Genomic DNA, 14,467 nt, shown 5'->3' with positions numbered 1-14,467 from the left:
TCTCGCGCGGGCCTGGCGCCGGGGCCGGCGTGGCGGGAACTTGGGGGCCTGGGCGGCGCGGCGGGCGGGGGCGCCCGGCCGCGGGTGGAGGGCCGCAGGCCGCGTCCCGGGTGGAGGCCCGGCGGGCCATGTGCCAGCGGCTGCGGGGCCTCGGGAGCCGGCCCGTGACGAAGCCCGCGCACGCCGCGGTGAGGCTCCGGAGTCCGGATTGGCCCCTCCGCGCCGCCGACCTTTACACCGCCAGATTGATTGCTTGATTTTCAGTAGTTTGTAGTCTCAAACGGCTTCCTCTGCGTTGCCACGCAAGCCAAGCCGCCTTTCCCTGAACCGATCAGGTACAAGCCTTGGGTCCTTAGACCCTACCGTGGAGCGGGGGTTGGGAAGGACTCCCGGTTTGTCAGGCCTTAAGGGCCATCACGGCGGCACAAGTCTTTGCCAGTGTTTCTCGGATGAAACGGGTGTAAATTACAAGCAAGCCTCGGGAGTGGAATTGGCAAACATCAATCCAGATTTTTCATTAGCGTGAAAACCTGTTTTAGAACGGTCTAATAGCCCCCACTTGGGTTTGGGTTTTGGTTTTTATAGGTAAAGCTTTTGCTCGTTGCCACATGTCAAGCACATGGCCTCGGCCACCAGGCACTTTGAGAGGAAGTGACTACATCTGGGCTTGGGGTGGGGGTGGGGGTCTCGGGAAAAGGAAATACCGCACAGCCATCGTCGGATCAAGTTTTTGTGATATTCTTGAGGCCACGAAACAGGCAAGATAAACTACGACACTCAATTTGTCTGCATTAAAGTAAAAGGATTATTAAGTTATATCCCCCTTTTTCCCCCAAATTAAGTTTAATGACATAAAATCCCCATTTCCTATTGTTTGACCTAGTTTTGGAGAGATTTGCGCCAATGATTAATCTTTGGATTTAAATTTGCAAGTTTGGTAGGCTTTTGCCCCTAGTATATAAGGAATGTAAGATTTTGAGTTTTAAAAAGATAAATAAGCTGTAATCTTTATCGCCTAATTTTACTTTTTTAAACTCAGACTGTTTAAAAGTTACCGTGGTTAAGAAGCAAGCTTATCGAATTGTAACTCCCTCTAGTCCCAGGTGCATTTTTTTTTTTTTTAAGTTAAGCTAGCTTGCTTTTCTACAAGGAACTCTTTGTATGCTGGATGGTAAAGGGAATAATTTATTGGAATCCCAAGGACTGAATTAAGGGCTTAATTTTTCTCCCAAATTAGAACTCTTGGCAACAACTTTTTAAAACCTAACATTACTGTATCCATGTATTTACCCCCACTTCACATTAGAACATTTTTGTATTTAAACTGTTTCTTTTCATATCGATATCAAGAGCTAGTTTATTTCAAAAAAGATGTGCAGTTTGTAAAATATTTTAACCAAATCAGTGGAAGACCAAGGGCTTATATTCTGGCAAATTAACAACTCTGCAATAAGCAAAAAAGTAATTTTTAAAGTATTAAAAATTTTGTAATGATTCTTCTTGCTTTTTAGAACCTAATAAAATTATAAAGTCACAGCTGGAGTGATTGCTCCATTAGGTAAATAGGTTTCCTAGCTCCTGACACTAGGTAGAGAGCCAGAAGACTAGTACCAAGGCATCCTGGCCAGCTATGTGGAGAATGCCCTTTTCCATACTGCTTCACTTTGTGGGGCTCTCACTCTTCCAGTGTCTAATTTCAGGTTGTTAAATACTTGGGATAATAAAATGAACTTATGGTCTTGAATTCAGGTCCCAAATGGGGCTTTGTACATTAGGAATACAAGCTAGGTGTGGTTATAGGCCTATATCATTCCAGCATTGGGGAGGATGGGCAGGATTGTAAATAAATTTGAAGCCTGTCTAGGCTACAGAGTAGTAGCCTAGACCCAGGAGTGTTGACACACTCTTTTAATCCCTGAACTCAGGAGGCTGAGGCCTATTTCTCAATCTGAGGACTGCCCTCTGTACATAATAAATTCCAGGCCAGCAAAGGCTGCATGAGACCCTATTTCCAAAAGAGGTGGAAGAAATATGAGAGTGCTACTGTAATCATCCAGAGTTGACTCCATAGTTACATATGTGGTTATTTAGCTGGTGAAATTAAGCTGCTCTGAGTGTACTGACACAGGGTTAAGGGCTGGAGGCCCTTTAATCCTGGCAGAGGCAGACAGAATTTGAGGCTAGCCTGCTCTATAAAGTGAGTTCCAGGACAACTGTTACACAGAGAAACTCTGTAATTAAAAATGGCTCCAGTGTCTAAGTTACGGTTTTTATTTGCTTTATCTAAAAGAATGAAAATTTTCTGCATTGGAATTCAAATTATATATAATAAGCATGTACATGTGTGTGAGTAGTGTCCATTACCACCTACCTAGCCTTAGTCCTATAAAGGATTTAGAGGCAAACTGTTGACATCTTGCTCGTACTAGATTCTATCTTTACAGCTCTAGTAGTTACGTCACTTTTCTCAGCTCTGTTCTAGTAGTAGTAATAGTAGTATATTTTGGTTTTTCTTTGTAGCCCTTGGCAGTCTTGGAGCTTTGTAGACCAGGTTGGCCTTGAATTCAGAGATCTGCCTGTTTATGTCTCCCCAGTGCTGGGATTAAAGCCAGAGTGCCACCACACCCAGCCACTGTGTTTTCCTTATTAAAAGGCAGTAAAGATACATAACTTGGAGATTGGTTAAGATGATAGGTTGTGAATTTATGGCTGACACAGTAGATACTCAGCTATTAATTAAGGCACAGGCAGTCAGGGCAGGCAGAAACGGTCAAGCGTAAAACAGCTCCAGTTGATACACTGTGTTTCATTATGGTGGCCAGAATCAGGTAACAGAGAATGTATTTTGCTTTTTGTTATATCTAGTTTATTACAACAGTGTGTGGTATTGTACCAAGCCAGTTTACTGGAACATAAAAATGAGTATATTCAGAGGGCAAGAACTGCCCTATGGTCTCGGTATCGCAACCAGGGATAGCCCTGTGCTTGGGATCTAGAGCATACAAATGAATGTAAACCACTAAGAAAACCCAGATGAAACAGTAGTGTTAGCTCAATATATACCATCATTGGTGTTGAGGGCCATCCCTGTCCTGAAGATGATTGCTCTGTTAGAACTATTGTTAGTCTTGACTGTATATTGCTAAATAATTCGCTGGTTTGGTATAAAAAATATGGCATTGAAAAGGAAGACAAATAGCTAAAATTCCAGTATTTAATCTGTAAAAAATGGGTATGTTCAAAATCCATAAAATAATCCAGCCTTGTAAATCTCTCCCAAGCTTATCTGACAGTTGAATACTGTCCTTTTTTGAGGGGATATGTCCTGATCACATCTTTAACTGTGATTTGTGTCATGACACTGTGATACTTAGAAGGGCACTGAGCCATCTTTAGCCCATGTATATAATCCCCCCCCCCCCCCCTTGAGACAGGGTCTCTTGTTGCCAAGGCTCCTACTGCTGTTGCCTTTCAACAAGTCAGGACCACCACACCTGGCTTTACTTTCTGTAATTCTAAGTTTGAGAAACATACTCAGTTTCTAGTAGTTAACCTGTATTCCTGGTAAACTTCATCCCTTTCATCTAGGAAATTGACTTTAAAATAGGAAGCTTGAGTTTGTACAGTTAGCACCACACTAATCTGTATTACTCTGAGTTCTAGCGTACCTGTAAGTAGCCTGCTGACTTAATTGGAGAAGATTTAGGGATGACTTGGTTGTACAGAAGCCATAAAGCTAAAACAGGTGTTTGAAACAGCTATAAAGTAATCTGACCACAGATCAGTTTTATTACCTCCCTTTTACAAATGAAACAGAAGAAGAGCCATGGGGCTGGGTGGGCATATGAATAGCCCTTATTGCCTTCATATTCAAATCTAGATTTTCCCTTGGTGTCATTGCATCCAGCTAGCCATGTGTCTTTGAGATCACGTAACAAGAGGGTAGCAGAGTTAAATAGCTAGCCTGGGCTTAAACTTAACCATGGTTCTGGAATCTGTTTATGTTGCCAAATACATCTGTGCAGAATAATTGATATCTGGGATTTTAGCAAAAGGAAGAAGATGAGCAGGTCTATTGCCTAACAGCAGTGAAAAAGTATTCTGGGTTTTGGGTTGGTTTTTGTTGAGATCTTGTCTTACCAACATAAGAACTACTAGATTGCCACTATGCCTGATAATTTTGCTGGTCTTTGCTTTGTTGTTTATTTATTTTCATTTTTTTATTTTTAAAATATATGTGTGTGGTCCTGGAGATGGAACCCCAGGACTTGAAGAATGCTAGGCAAGTGCTATACTAAATACAGTTGTAGTCCATATTTGTTATTTTATATTGGCATTTTGTGTAGCGCTTTACGATAGTAATTCTGCAGAGGTCTGAGTGCTTGCATGCAAGTTACAGTAGGATGAAGAAGACCTGCCTGCTGGCTCATTTTAGTTGTCCTTGGTTGAACTGTCTCAACCACTCTTGGATTTTTAGATAATACCCTTTTCTCCACTTAGAACTTTCTTGATGTGCTCTATTAGCACTACCTTTATTTTGTATGACTTTTGTCTACAAGTTTTTGTGTGCTCCATGTGCATACCTGGTGCTAGTGGAAGCTAGAAGAGGGTGTCCAGTGTTCTGGAACTGGAGCCATGTCAGTGCTGGGAAGAGAATTCCAGTCCTTCCAGGAGCAACATGTCAGCAGCATGCTTGTAACTGCTGAGCCATCTCTCCAGCCTAGAGGATTTTTGTTTGTTTGTTCTAATCAGAAATGTATTTATAGAGCTGTCATTTTTATTGGAAGCAAAAGCCTTGGCTCCTAGACATCTGCTTGCATAGGGTCATACCTCTGATTTGAGAGAACTAACTGAGTTTAAGCATTTATACCCTTAATTGAAAACGTTAGCGTAGTAGCAATTATAGTAACTCTTGTGATAACAAGCATATTTAGTACTGTTGGTATTTGATTAGATTGGATTAGGTCTATGTAAGATAGACAATTGCACAGAGCACAAAGTATTTAAGACCTCCCTAACTGTCTGAAGAAGTCATGCTATATAACTGCTACTAAAAGGATCTCTATTATGGTATGCTATAGTAATTCAAAGGTGAATTAGTTTCACACCTCCAGGAATATGATAAAAGCGTTGTGTTAGTATGATTTGGTTGCTGTTAATGAGTACCCTGGGTTTTAGTGTGAATTTGAGGCTGGGAGATATGTTCAGTTTTTTTTTGTTTTGTTTTGTTTTGTTTGTTTTAATAGACTTGGCAGGCACTGAAGTGGCTCTTAAAAGTGTTGGAAAGGGTGTGACAAGTGAGAGAGGAGTTGCAGAAAAATCTAGCCAGCAGTCACAGGTGGTGAATGAAAGTCATAATTAATCCTAAGCCATGTTTGAAGTTTTTATGGGGAGTGGTCAAAATCTATAAAAGCCATAACTAAATGCAGTTGCGCATAGGAGGATGTACTTTAGAGTTGCCTGACCAAAGGGAGAAAATTTGCATGCACGTTGTCTACTTTTATTAGAGACACTGCTGAGCTCCCTAGCTTTTGGTTTCAAGTTTTTGGGGAAAGATTTAATTTATGTAGCTCAGGCTGGCCTAGAATTCAGGAGTCTCAGCTACTGGTCTTGGCTTGACATTTTTAAAATTAGTATTTCTGGGCAAAAGTAGGCTTCTAGTTTCCTTTTTTTTTGTGTGTGTGTAATTTTTTCCTTGGCCACCAAGTAGTTGTACATGGGTACACACATACACACATGATGGCAAAACACACTGTAAAATTTGGACCTGGCATGTTGAGGTATTACTGGGATTATTTAATGTAGGCATGTTAATCCATGTGTAACTTATTTAGAAATTGTAAGGTATGGTGTGGTTTGAGGGTTTTTCATTTTCTTACGGTGGTAGGTATATAAAGCACAAGTAATTTGAGGTTTTTTTTTTTTTTTTTAGCCAGTATGAAGTAATTCCAATGTTTAATGTTATTTTTAATGTTCCAAAGCTCTGATTGCAGCTATGAGCAGCAACGAGTGCTTCAAGTGTGGACGATCTGGCCACTGGGCCAGGGAATGCCCCACTGGTGGAGGTCGGGGTCGTGGAATGAGAAGCCGAGGCAGAGGTGGTTTTACCTCGGATAGAGGTATTTTTGTCGAATAAAAATTTGAAGTACTCCGGAATTCATTAATGCCAAAACTGGCCTGATTATCCCAATTCTTCTTGTTTCTGCTCAAAATAGGGTTCCAGTTTGTTTCCTCATCTCTTCCTGACATCTGTTACCGCTGTGGTGAGTCTGGTCATCTTGCCAAGGATTGTGATCTTCAGGAGGATGGTAAGTATTTAACACTTCATACTCTTGGGAGAGGTGAGTGTGTACCTACACACAGCGCTGTAAGGGTCTCTAGCTTTGAGGATTTATAACGTGGCTTAAACAACACTATTTTATAAAGGTTTTATAGTCTTGGTCTGCTTCTTTTCCTTATTGTTGAAGCCTGCTATAACTGCGGTAGAGGTGGCCACATTGCCAAGGACTGCAAGGAGCCCAAGAGAGAGCGAGAGCAGTGCTGCTACAACTGTGGCAAGCCAGGCCATCTGGCTCGTGACTGTGACCACGCGGATGAGCAGAAGTGCTATTCTTGTGGTGAATTTGGACATATTCAAAAAGACTGCACCAAGGTGAAATGCTATAGGTGAGTCATTAAGTTGGTGATGGGAAAAAAAAATCTATTGAAGATTTTTGTGGAGGTGATGTCTGTTAAAGGGGAGACCTATCAGTGCATTTAGTGAAAGCTGAGGACAGTTTATGAAGTAGTTGTACCATAGGATGGGTCATCATCAGGCCTAGTGGCCAATGACTTACTGAGCGGTCTTTTCTGTTCTGTTTTTTTTTTTTTTTTTTTGTTTTTGAGATGATTTCACTATGTAACATAGCCCAGATTGTCCTCTCAACTTGGGGCAATCCTACTGCTTTATTAGCTAGTACTCCTGTCAAAGACAGACTGCTACTGTCTTTTTGTATGTGTGGTATTGGGTGGATATTGGACCTAGGGCCTCAAACCTGGTAGACTGACACTACCACTGAACCAAGATAAAGTGTACAGTTCGGGGTAGCGAGGGCTCAGTAGGTATAAAAGTACTTGTGCAAACCTGTATCCCTTGGTGGAGGAGGAAACCAACTGCCCTCATTTATATTCTGACTTTTGTATATGATCTGTGGCTTATGTTATAAATGAAACCTTAGGGAGTAATTTACAAATAACATCTTTGCTAATGTTTTGGGCTTGGTGCTGGCTAGTCCTTTACAACGTTTTTGAGAACCTAGTTCTTATTCTACGTTCTTAATTAAAAAACAAAGGTGTAGACTCTTAGCTGGGTATGATGTAATAACTTGGAGCACATAAGTTGGAGCACAAGACTAGAAGGTTGTTTGAGACCTGCTTTGGCTTATATATGAGACTGTCTCCAAAAAAAGCACTTTTATAGAGTCCTTTTAAAGAAGGAAGACATTTAAGGGATTTAAAAAAAAAAAAAAAACCTGGGCATTATTATAAAGAAAAATACTTGTTAATAGCCTTTTTTCCCCTGTATTGACCATTGATTTGATAGCAGTTTTTTTTTCTTCTCTGAAAAGCAATGTGAAAACTTTCTGTTTCTTTCTAGGTGTGGTGAAACCGGTCATGTAGCCATCAATTGCAGCAAGACAAGTGAAGTCAACTGTTACCGCTGTGGCGAGTCAGGGCATCTTGCACGGGAATGCACAATTGAGGCTACAGCCTAATTATTTTCCTTTGTCGCCCCTCCTTTTTCTGATTGATGGTTGTATTATTTTCTCTGAATCCTCTTCACTGGCCAAAGGTTGGCAGATAGAGGCTGTTCCCAGGCCAGTGAGCTTTACTTGCAGTGTAAAAGGAGGAAAGGGGTGGAAAAAACCGAATTTCTGCATTTAACTACAAAAAAAAAGTTTATGTTTAGTTTGGTAGAGGTGTTATGTATAATGCTTTGTTAAAGAACCCCCTTTCCATGCCACTGGTGAATAGGGATTAATGAATGGGAAGAGTTCAGTCAGACCAGTAAGCCCTTCTGGGTTTGAGTGCGTTCCCATGTAGGAGGTAAAACCAATTCTGGAAGCGTCTGAGCTTCCATAAATAACTTTAATTTTTAGCATAATGACGGCCTTGGATTGTCTGACCTCAGTAGCTATTTAATAACATCGAGTAACATCTGCATCAGGCCCTCATAGAACATACAGTTGAGTGGGAGTAAACTGAAAAGACAAATGTGTTAATGGCTATGCCAGGGAAATCGGGATAAAAGCCTAACACAGGAGCAGCTTCATCCCAGTGTTGATGCTGGATATACAGATGGTGAAGGCAAAGGTGTAGAACACATTTTTTTCAAAGACTAAATCTGAAACCCAGAGTAAACATCGATGCTCAGAGTTAGCATAATTTGGAGCTATTCAGGAATTGCAGAGAAATGCATTTTCACAGAAATCAAGATGTTATTTTTGTATACTATATCACTTAGACAACTGTGTTTCATTTGCTGTAATCAGTTTTTAAAAGTCAGATGGAAAAAGCAACTGAAGTCCTAGAAAATAGAAATGTAATTTTAAACTATTCCAATAAAGCTGGAGGAGGAAGGGGAGTTTGACTAAAGTTCCTTTTGTTTGTTTTAAATTTTCATCAATGTATATAGAACAAAATGCCATATTAAAGAGGGGAATGTGGAGGACTGAAAGATGACAGTTTGGACTTTTCTTTGTGTGCTAAATAATGTCTTCAGTAAGGAAAAGCTGGTGACAGTAGACCACAATGGTTCAGGTGCTTTGTTATTTGCAGAGCTACAGAAAGTTCTCCTGTGGGTCTGCTAGATCATCTGTGGGTAAAGGTAATTGCCACATACACTTGGTGACCTGAATTTATTTCCAAAACCCATGTAAAGGTTTTTAAAAAAAGTGACTCCAGAGTTCTGCTTTGACTTCCTCCACATGTGCACTAAAGAAAACTCTTTGACCTGTTGTGACAATGCCCTTAGTTCTTTGTTTACTCAAAACTGGTCTGATACTTCGTGCTTTTTAGCATTTATATTTCTCGTGGGCTTCTGAAGGATCTGAAATGTGGATTCCTTGTCCCACCTCCACCCCAAGAGCATCTGGTTTAATATTCTCACTTCATACATTAGATATTTAATAAAAGCAAGCTGACGGCGTAGTTTAGGGCAACCTTCTTACACTGCTCTCTGGTTTTCTCATTTAGTGCTTGACCCATTCTCACTGCCATGTGCTTCTTTGCATTGGGTGTATTTTTTATCCTCTGTGTAAATAACAGTTGTGGTCTAGTCAGTTCTGATGCTCTGTCACATTGATGTCAATGTGGGAGTATATCAGCTATGCTGTGCCCATGACATTTCCTTTGATTTACACTTTGAATCTTGGTGTTTTTACTGAGCAAGTAAAATGTCTTAAAGTAGGTAAGTCTATTAAATACCCTAGTAAATTTGTTTCTAAAAGAAAGCGGCTTAAGGAATGACCTGCTTTCAAACTGTTTGAGGACTGGCAAAAAGGCTTAGTGGGTAATGGTGCCTGATAACCTGAAGCTGCAACTCGTGTTAAAGTGAAAAGAGAAAAAGTCCTGGTAACTTTTTCACGCAAGCATATGCACATGCATATGCACAATAAAACTTGAAAATTAAATGCAGTTGAATTTGAGGTTTGGGGTTAGTGCACATGTATATTCTTTATGATAGGTCTCTGGTCTTTTTAAGTCTAAAGTAAGATGACATACCATAATGTTTGAGTGGACTCAGATAAACTTTTGGAAATCTGTTCTTTTAATATAGGTCTTAGATTGAACTCAGATTTTGAAGTAATGTTGATAGGCATCTTTACTGTGTTTGAGCCATCTCAGTGGCCCAAGTTTGCCAAGTCTTTTTAGGTCCACCACATTGGGGGTTAAGATTAAGAATTGCCATGGATCACACAACCATTCTTTATATATGCTAGGCCATGTACTCTGATGATTTCGCTACATCCCAACCCTTACCAAGTACTGGGGTTAAAGGTGTGAACTACCACTTCCAGCTTTAATTTTTGGCCTTCCTAATAAATTTGGTGCCTTGCAGCCAGATGTGTTGGTACACACCTGTAATCCCAGCAGTCTTGTTAGGGGCCAGCCTGGTCTACAAAATAATTTCTAGGACAGCCAGGGCTATTATACAGAGAAACCCTGTCTCAAAAGAATCAAGACATTTGATATTATGTGTCTTATAGGTATTTGTGTCAAGGTCAGAGGACAACTTTGGATTTTTTTTTTAATATCTTATGAAAGTGTCATCATTGGTCTATTTTATTTTATTTTTACAGATTGACTAGAATGTAGATTTTAGTTTTTGTGATCCTTATAAATATTGGAAATATTAGGACATCGTCTTAATGGAAAATGGCATAGTGGCGCTCACCTGTAATTCCAGCACTCAAGGAAGCAGAGGCAGGTGGATCGCTGTGAGTTGAAGGTCAGCCTGGTCTACAAAGCTAGTCCAGGACAGCCAAGGCTATAGAGAAACCTGTCTCAAAAGAACAAATTAAGACTGGAATGTAGGCAGAAGAGAGATGGCTCAGTCACATCTTGTTTTTGCAGAGGACCTGAGTTCAGTTCCTAGTTGGCCATTGATGGATGCTCAGGGCAGCTCAGTACTACCTGTTAATTCCATCTTCACAGGACCTGATGCTCTCTTCTGACCTGGACCTTACGTCCAGGTGCATGTTGCTATTAAAAAAAATCCAACAACAAAAATACAACCACCAGAGTCTTCTTAAACGGCAGCTACAAAAACCCTGTGCCTTTTAGCATATTAGGTCACACCACTGGGCAGGTTTGTGTTGAAATGCATGAAAGACTGTTCAAAGTTAAGACCCTTGTAGTATTAGGTCTTGTTTTGGAAGAATCTAGCCATAATGCTTCAGTCCCCCACCCCACCCCACCCGCCTTCATAGCCTGTACTGTCTTTAGCATGTAGCAGTTGTAGAGCAGGAGTTTGGATGCTTTGGTTTTTCTATTCCTGATAAAGTTCAAAGAAGTATCCACCCAGCTGGATGTGGAAAACAGCATTTTCTAGCATTTAGTTCAGGTATATACAACAGTAAAGAAAACTATGGTATGGTAACTTGCCTTTTTTTTGAGACGGGGTTTCTCTGTATAGCCCTCACTGTCTTAGAATTTCCTCTACAACAGGCAGGGTTCTAACACACAGGTCCGCCTGCCTCTGCCGAGTGCTGGGATCAAAGGTGTACACCATGTCTGGCTTCAGGGTACCAAGTTTGAGCCCAGAAGAGCTGAATAGAGACTGTCTCTTTCCTCCAAAGGTACTGCTCACGTTATGCATATATGCAGGTGAAACCCCCATTAAAACAAAAACTGCAGCCTGGCAATGGTGACACTCAGCTTTAATCCTTTGGAGGCAGAGGCTGGTGGATCTCAAGAGTTTGAGGTCAGCCAGGACTACATAGTTGAAGGTGGTGGTGTGTGCCTTTCAGAACAGAGCGGGTAAGGTGAGTGAGTTTGAGGCTGTCTTGGTCTAGGTAAGTTGCAGGTTGAGCCAAGGATACATAAAACCCTTTCTCAACCAAAAATGCGGGGATGGAGAGACCATTCAGCAGTTAACAGAACTCGCTCCTGTAGAGGATCTGCGTTTTGGATTCCGGTTCCAGCATCAACATAGCTGTAATGTCAATTACCTTTAACCCCAGTTCCAGATGTCTGAAAAACATCGGATGCCCACCACAGATCTGACTTGGAGTTTTTGGTATGCTGAAGAGTTAAAAGCATGTGTTGTATGACTTTTCTTAGGGCGATATGAACAATTTAGCTTCACCCTGGGTATGGTACCAGGGACATTGTCATAACTCCAGCCCAAGTCTAGCATGGTGAGCCAGTGAGCTTATTAGAGAAGCATGGGTGGGTCGGCGGCTTCTACATTGAAAAGTTGAGACCAGCTTGTGTTACAACTCATGAAAACATCCTTGTAGCTCCCTGCACACAACTTGAAGGTAACTTCAAGTTTTTTACAACCTTGGGGAACAAGAGGCCTTGAAGCTTGTAACTTGCTGAGCTTTTGAACTTTATTTCTTTAGCTTTCTGAGTTTTGGGAGCTTCCCTTCAGCAGGGAATGTTGTCAGTTAGGACATAGCTACATGGCAACATTTTGCTTCTAATTTTCCAGTATTTGGTATACAGAGTGGTTGGTTGCTTGTTCTACAAACCATAGTCAAAGCTTCCAAGTACTTTGCCTGTGTGGGTCCAAAGCAAAGATCCTAGCATAAGGAGTGGTTGGTGGTATTACCCCTTTCTTGAAATTGGAAATCAAACACTTGGCTTAAAATGTTCCAAAGTAGATTTTTGAGCCATTAGTACTTCATAGGTCTTTAGTTACACCTACAAAGTCCCTTTTGGTGTGTACAGTAACAGTTTTTAGGCTCAGGGGATAAGGGTGTGGACATCTTTGAGGGCTGTTTTGATGCTTTTTTTTTTTTTTTTTTTTAACCACACCTCCAGTACATTCTAGGTAGAGGAAAGAACAGTATTTGAGGTCCATAGAAGAGTGCAGGACACAAAGTCATTGGCAAAAGCATATTCTGACTTATGGGTCAGGTGGAGTTAGGGAATATGCTTTTTTATTTTGTTTTTCTGAGTCAGGGTTTCTCTGTGTAGCCTTGGCTGTCCTGGACTAACTTTGTAGACCAGGCTAGCCTCAAATACACAGTGATCCACCTCCTCTGCCTCCCTGAGTGCTGGGATTGCAGGCATGTGCCACCATACCTGGCTTGGGGTATATTTTTTAACTTGGAAGTGTTCTTTCAACCAATTCAGTGTACTACATTTTTCTACTCTGCTTCTGGCATAGATGACAAAATAAGGCTTTTCACTTAAATTGGTTGAATTTACAACATTGTATTGTCCCATATCAGGATTATTTAAGTTTTTATTTTTTATTAATGTATTCCATGTGTATGGGTGTTAATCTAGGGGACTAGAGGGCAGTTGGTAGAAAGCAGTTTTTCATCTTGTGAATTTCAGCATATGACCTCAGGTTATCAGGCTTGCTGGTAATCGGCTCCACTCCTTGCACTGTGAACTGGGTGTGGTGGTGTGCCAAGTGCTCCAACACTTGTGAGACTGATGTAGTGTTAGCATTGGTCAGCCTATTATATGTACCTAGAGCTTGTTTTCAAAAGGGGGAATGAAGAAGATGGCTGCACTTCCAGAGGTCCAGAGGTCAATTCTCAGCAACCACATGGTGGCTCACAACCATCCATAATGAGATCTGGTGCCCTCTTCTGGCATGCCGGTGTGCATGCAGACAACACTGTATACATTTAAAGAAAAAAAAAAAAAAAACCAAAACCAAGCCCAAACCAATCTAGGTCCAGTGGTTGCACACCTGTAGTCCCAACACCCGAGAATCAGAGGCAGGAAGATCAGAGCTCTAGGTCATCCTCAGCTACAAGGCAAGTTTCAGTTCAACCTGGGTTACTTTTTGAAAGCCTGGATACAAGTCTTTAATTTGAGGCTAACCTGATCTACAAATGGAGTTCCAGGCCAGCAGAACAACATAGTGAAACTCTTCACCCCTGTCCCCACAATTCTTTTTGTGAGGAATGATCATTTTTTTGTTTGTTTGTTTTTGTTTTTTCCTTACAGTGTTTCTCTGTAGCTTTGACTGTCCTGGACTTCGTAGACAAGGCTGGCTTTGAACTCACAGCAATCTACCTGCTCCTGCCTCCCAGAGTCCTGGGAACACAGGTGTGTGCCATCATGCCCAGCTTGAGACTTTCATTTCTTTATCCAAGTTGGTTGTTCCTAATTAGGGTTACCTCACAGGATAGCCAAAGGGACAGAAAGGGAAAAAGGACAAACTTTTTTTTTTTTTTTTTAATGTGCTAGGCATTTAACCTAGTGTTCATTTTACGAAGTGAAGCAGTGCTTATCTCCTTGACTTCATTTCCATAAGCTCTCCCTACCCCCTTCAAACTTATGGATAATTGAAAAAAAAAAAAAGGCCAAATAAACTCCATAAATCTCTATATGTAAAAGGTCACAGTGTTTTAGAAATGCAGAAATTAAAGGCTAAGGCAAAAATCTTGGAGCTCCTGGCCCAAAACACCACTGGCCATCATTTGACCACATCCTCACACCTAAGTTGCAAGAAGTGGGAATTCAGATTCTAGCAGGGTGGCCACCTGCCCACTTATTCTAAGTATCTGTCCGAGCCTGTTTGATCCTGAACTCCTTCCTAGTCCATAATTTCCCTGAGATCCTGTGTACTGACTGATGGCTGAATCTAATGGTCGAGTGGTCAGGAGCAGGGAAAGCCGATATAGCGGACTGACCATGGTCCAGATGCATAACCAAAATGTCTGCTGAATATACAGCCAAAACAAATGTTTTCCCTCACCTACACCTGATTGCAATGCCACTCTGGTATTTACCGTTA

The 14,467-nt window shown here is 41.2% G+C and overlaps 1 protein-coding gene across 4 annotated transcripts in view; it reads left to right on the top strand.

Moving 5' to 3' along the window:
• Cnbp (CCHC-type zinc finger nucleic acid binding protein) overlaps window positions 1-8,716 on the top strand; it is a 9,523-nt gene extending 807 nt beyond the window's left edge. Inside the window, exons 2-5 of one of the 4 annotated variants that reach the window (XM_055617415.1) lie at window positions 5,982-6,098; window positions 6,216-6,308; window positions 6,465-6,666; window positions 7,637-8,716. In XM_055617415.1, the coding sequence (XP_055473390.1) occupies window positions 5,996-6,098; window positions 6,216-6,308; window positions 6,465-6,666; window positions 7,637-7,754 (516 nt within the window). In that variant the 5' untranslated portion in view covers window positions 5,982-5,995 and the 3' untranslated portion in view covers window positions 7,755-8,716. Of the gene's footprint in view, window positions 1-5,981; window positions 6,120-6,215; window positions 6,309-6,464; window positions 6,667-7,636 lie in introns of all 4 variants that reach the window. The other 3 variants (XM_055617413.1, XM_055617416.1, XM_055617414.1) reach the window with 3 other exon arrangements.
• Window positions 8,717-14,467: the final 5,751 nt, after the last annotated feature.

This window comes from Psammomys obesus, unplaced genomic scaffold, assembly GCF_907164565.1.
Source record: "Psammomys obesus unplaced genomic scaffold, mPsaObe1.curated_primary_1811, whole genome shotgun sequence".
Classification (NCBI taxonomy): Eukaryota; Metazoa; Chordata; class Mammalia; order Rodentia; family Muridae; genus Psammomys; species Psammomys obesus.
The sequence above is the reverse complement of the archived record's forward strand: the minus strand, read 5'-3'. Positions and strand labels throughout refer to the sequence as shown.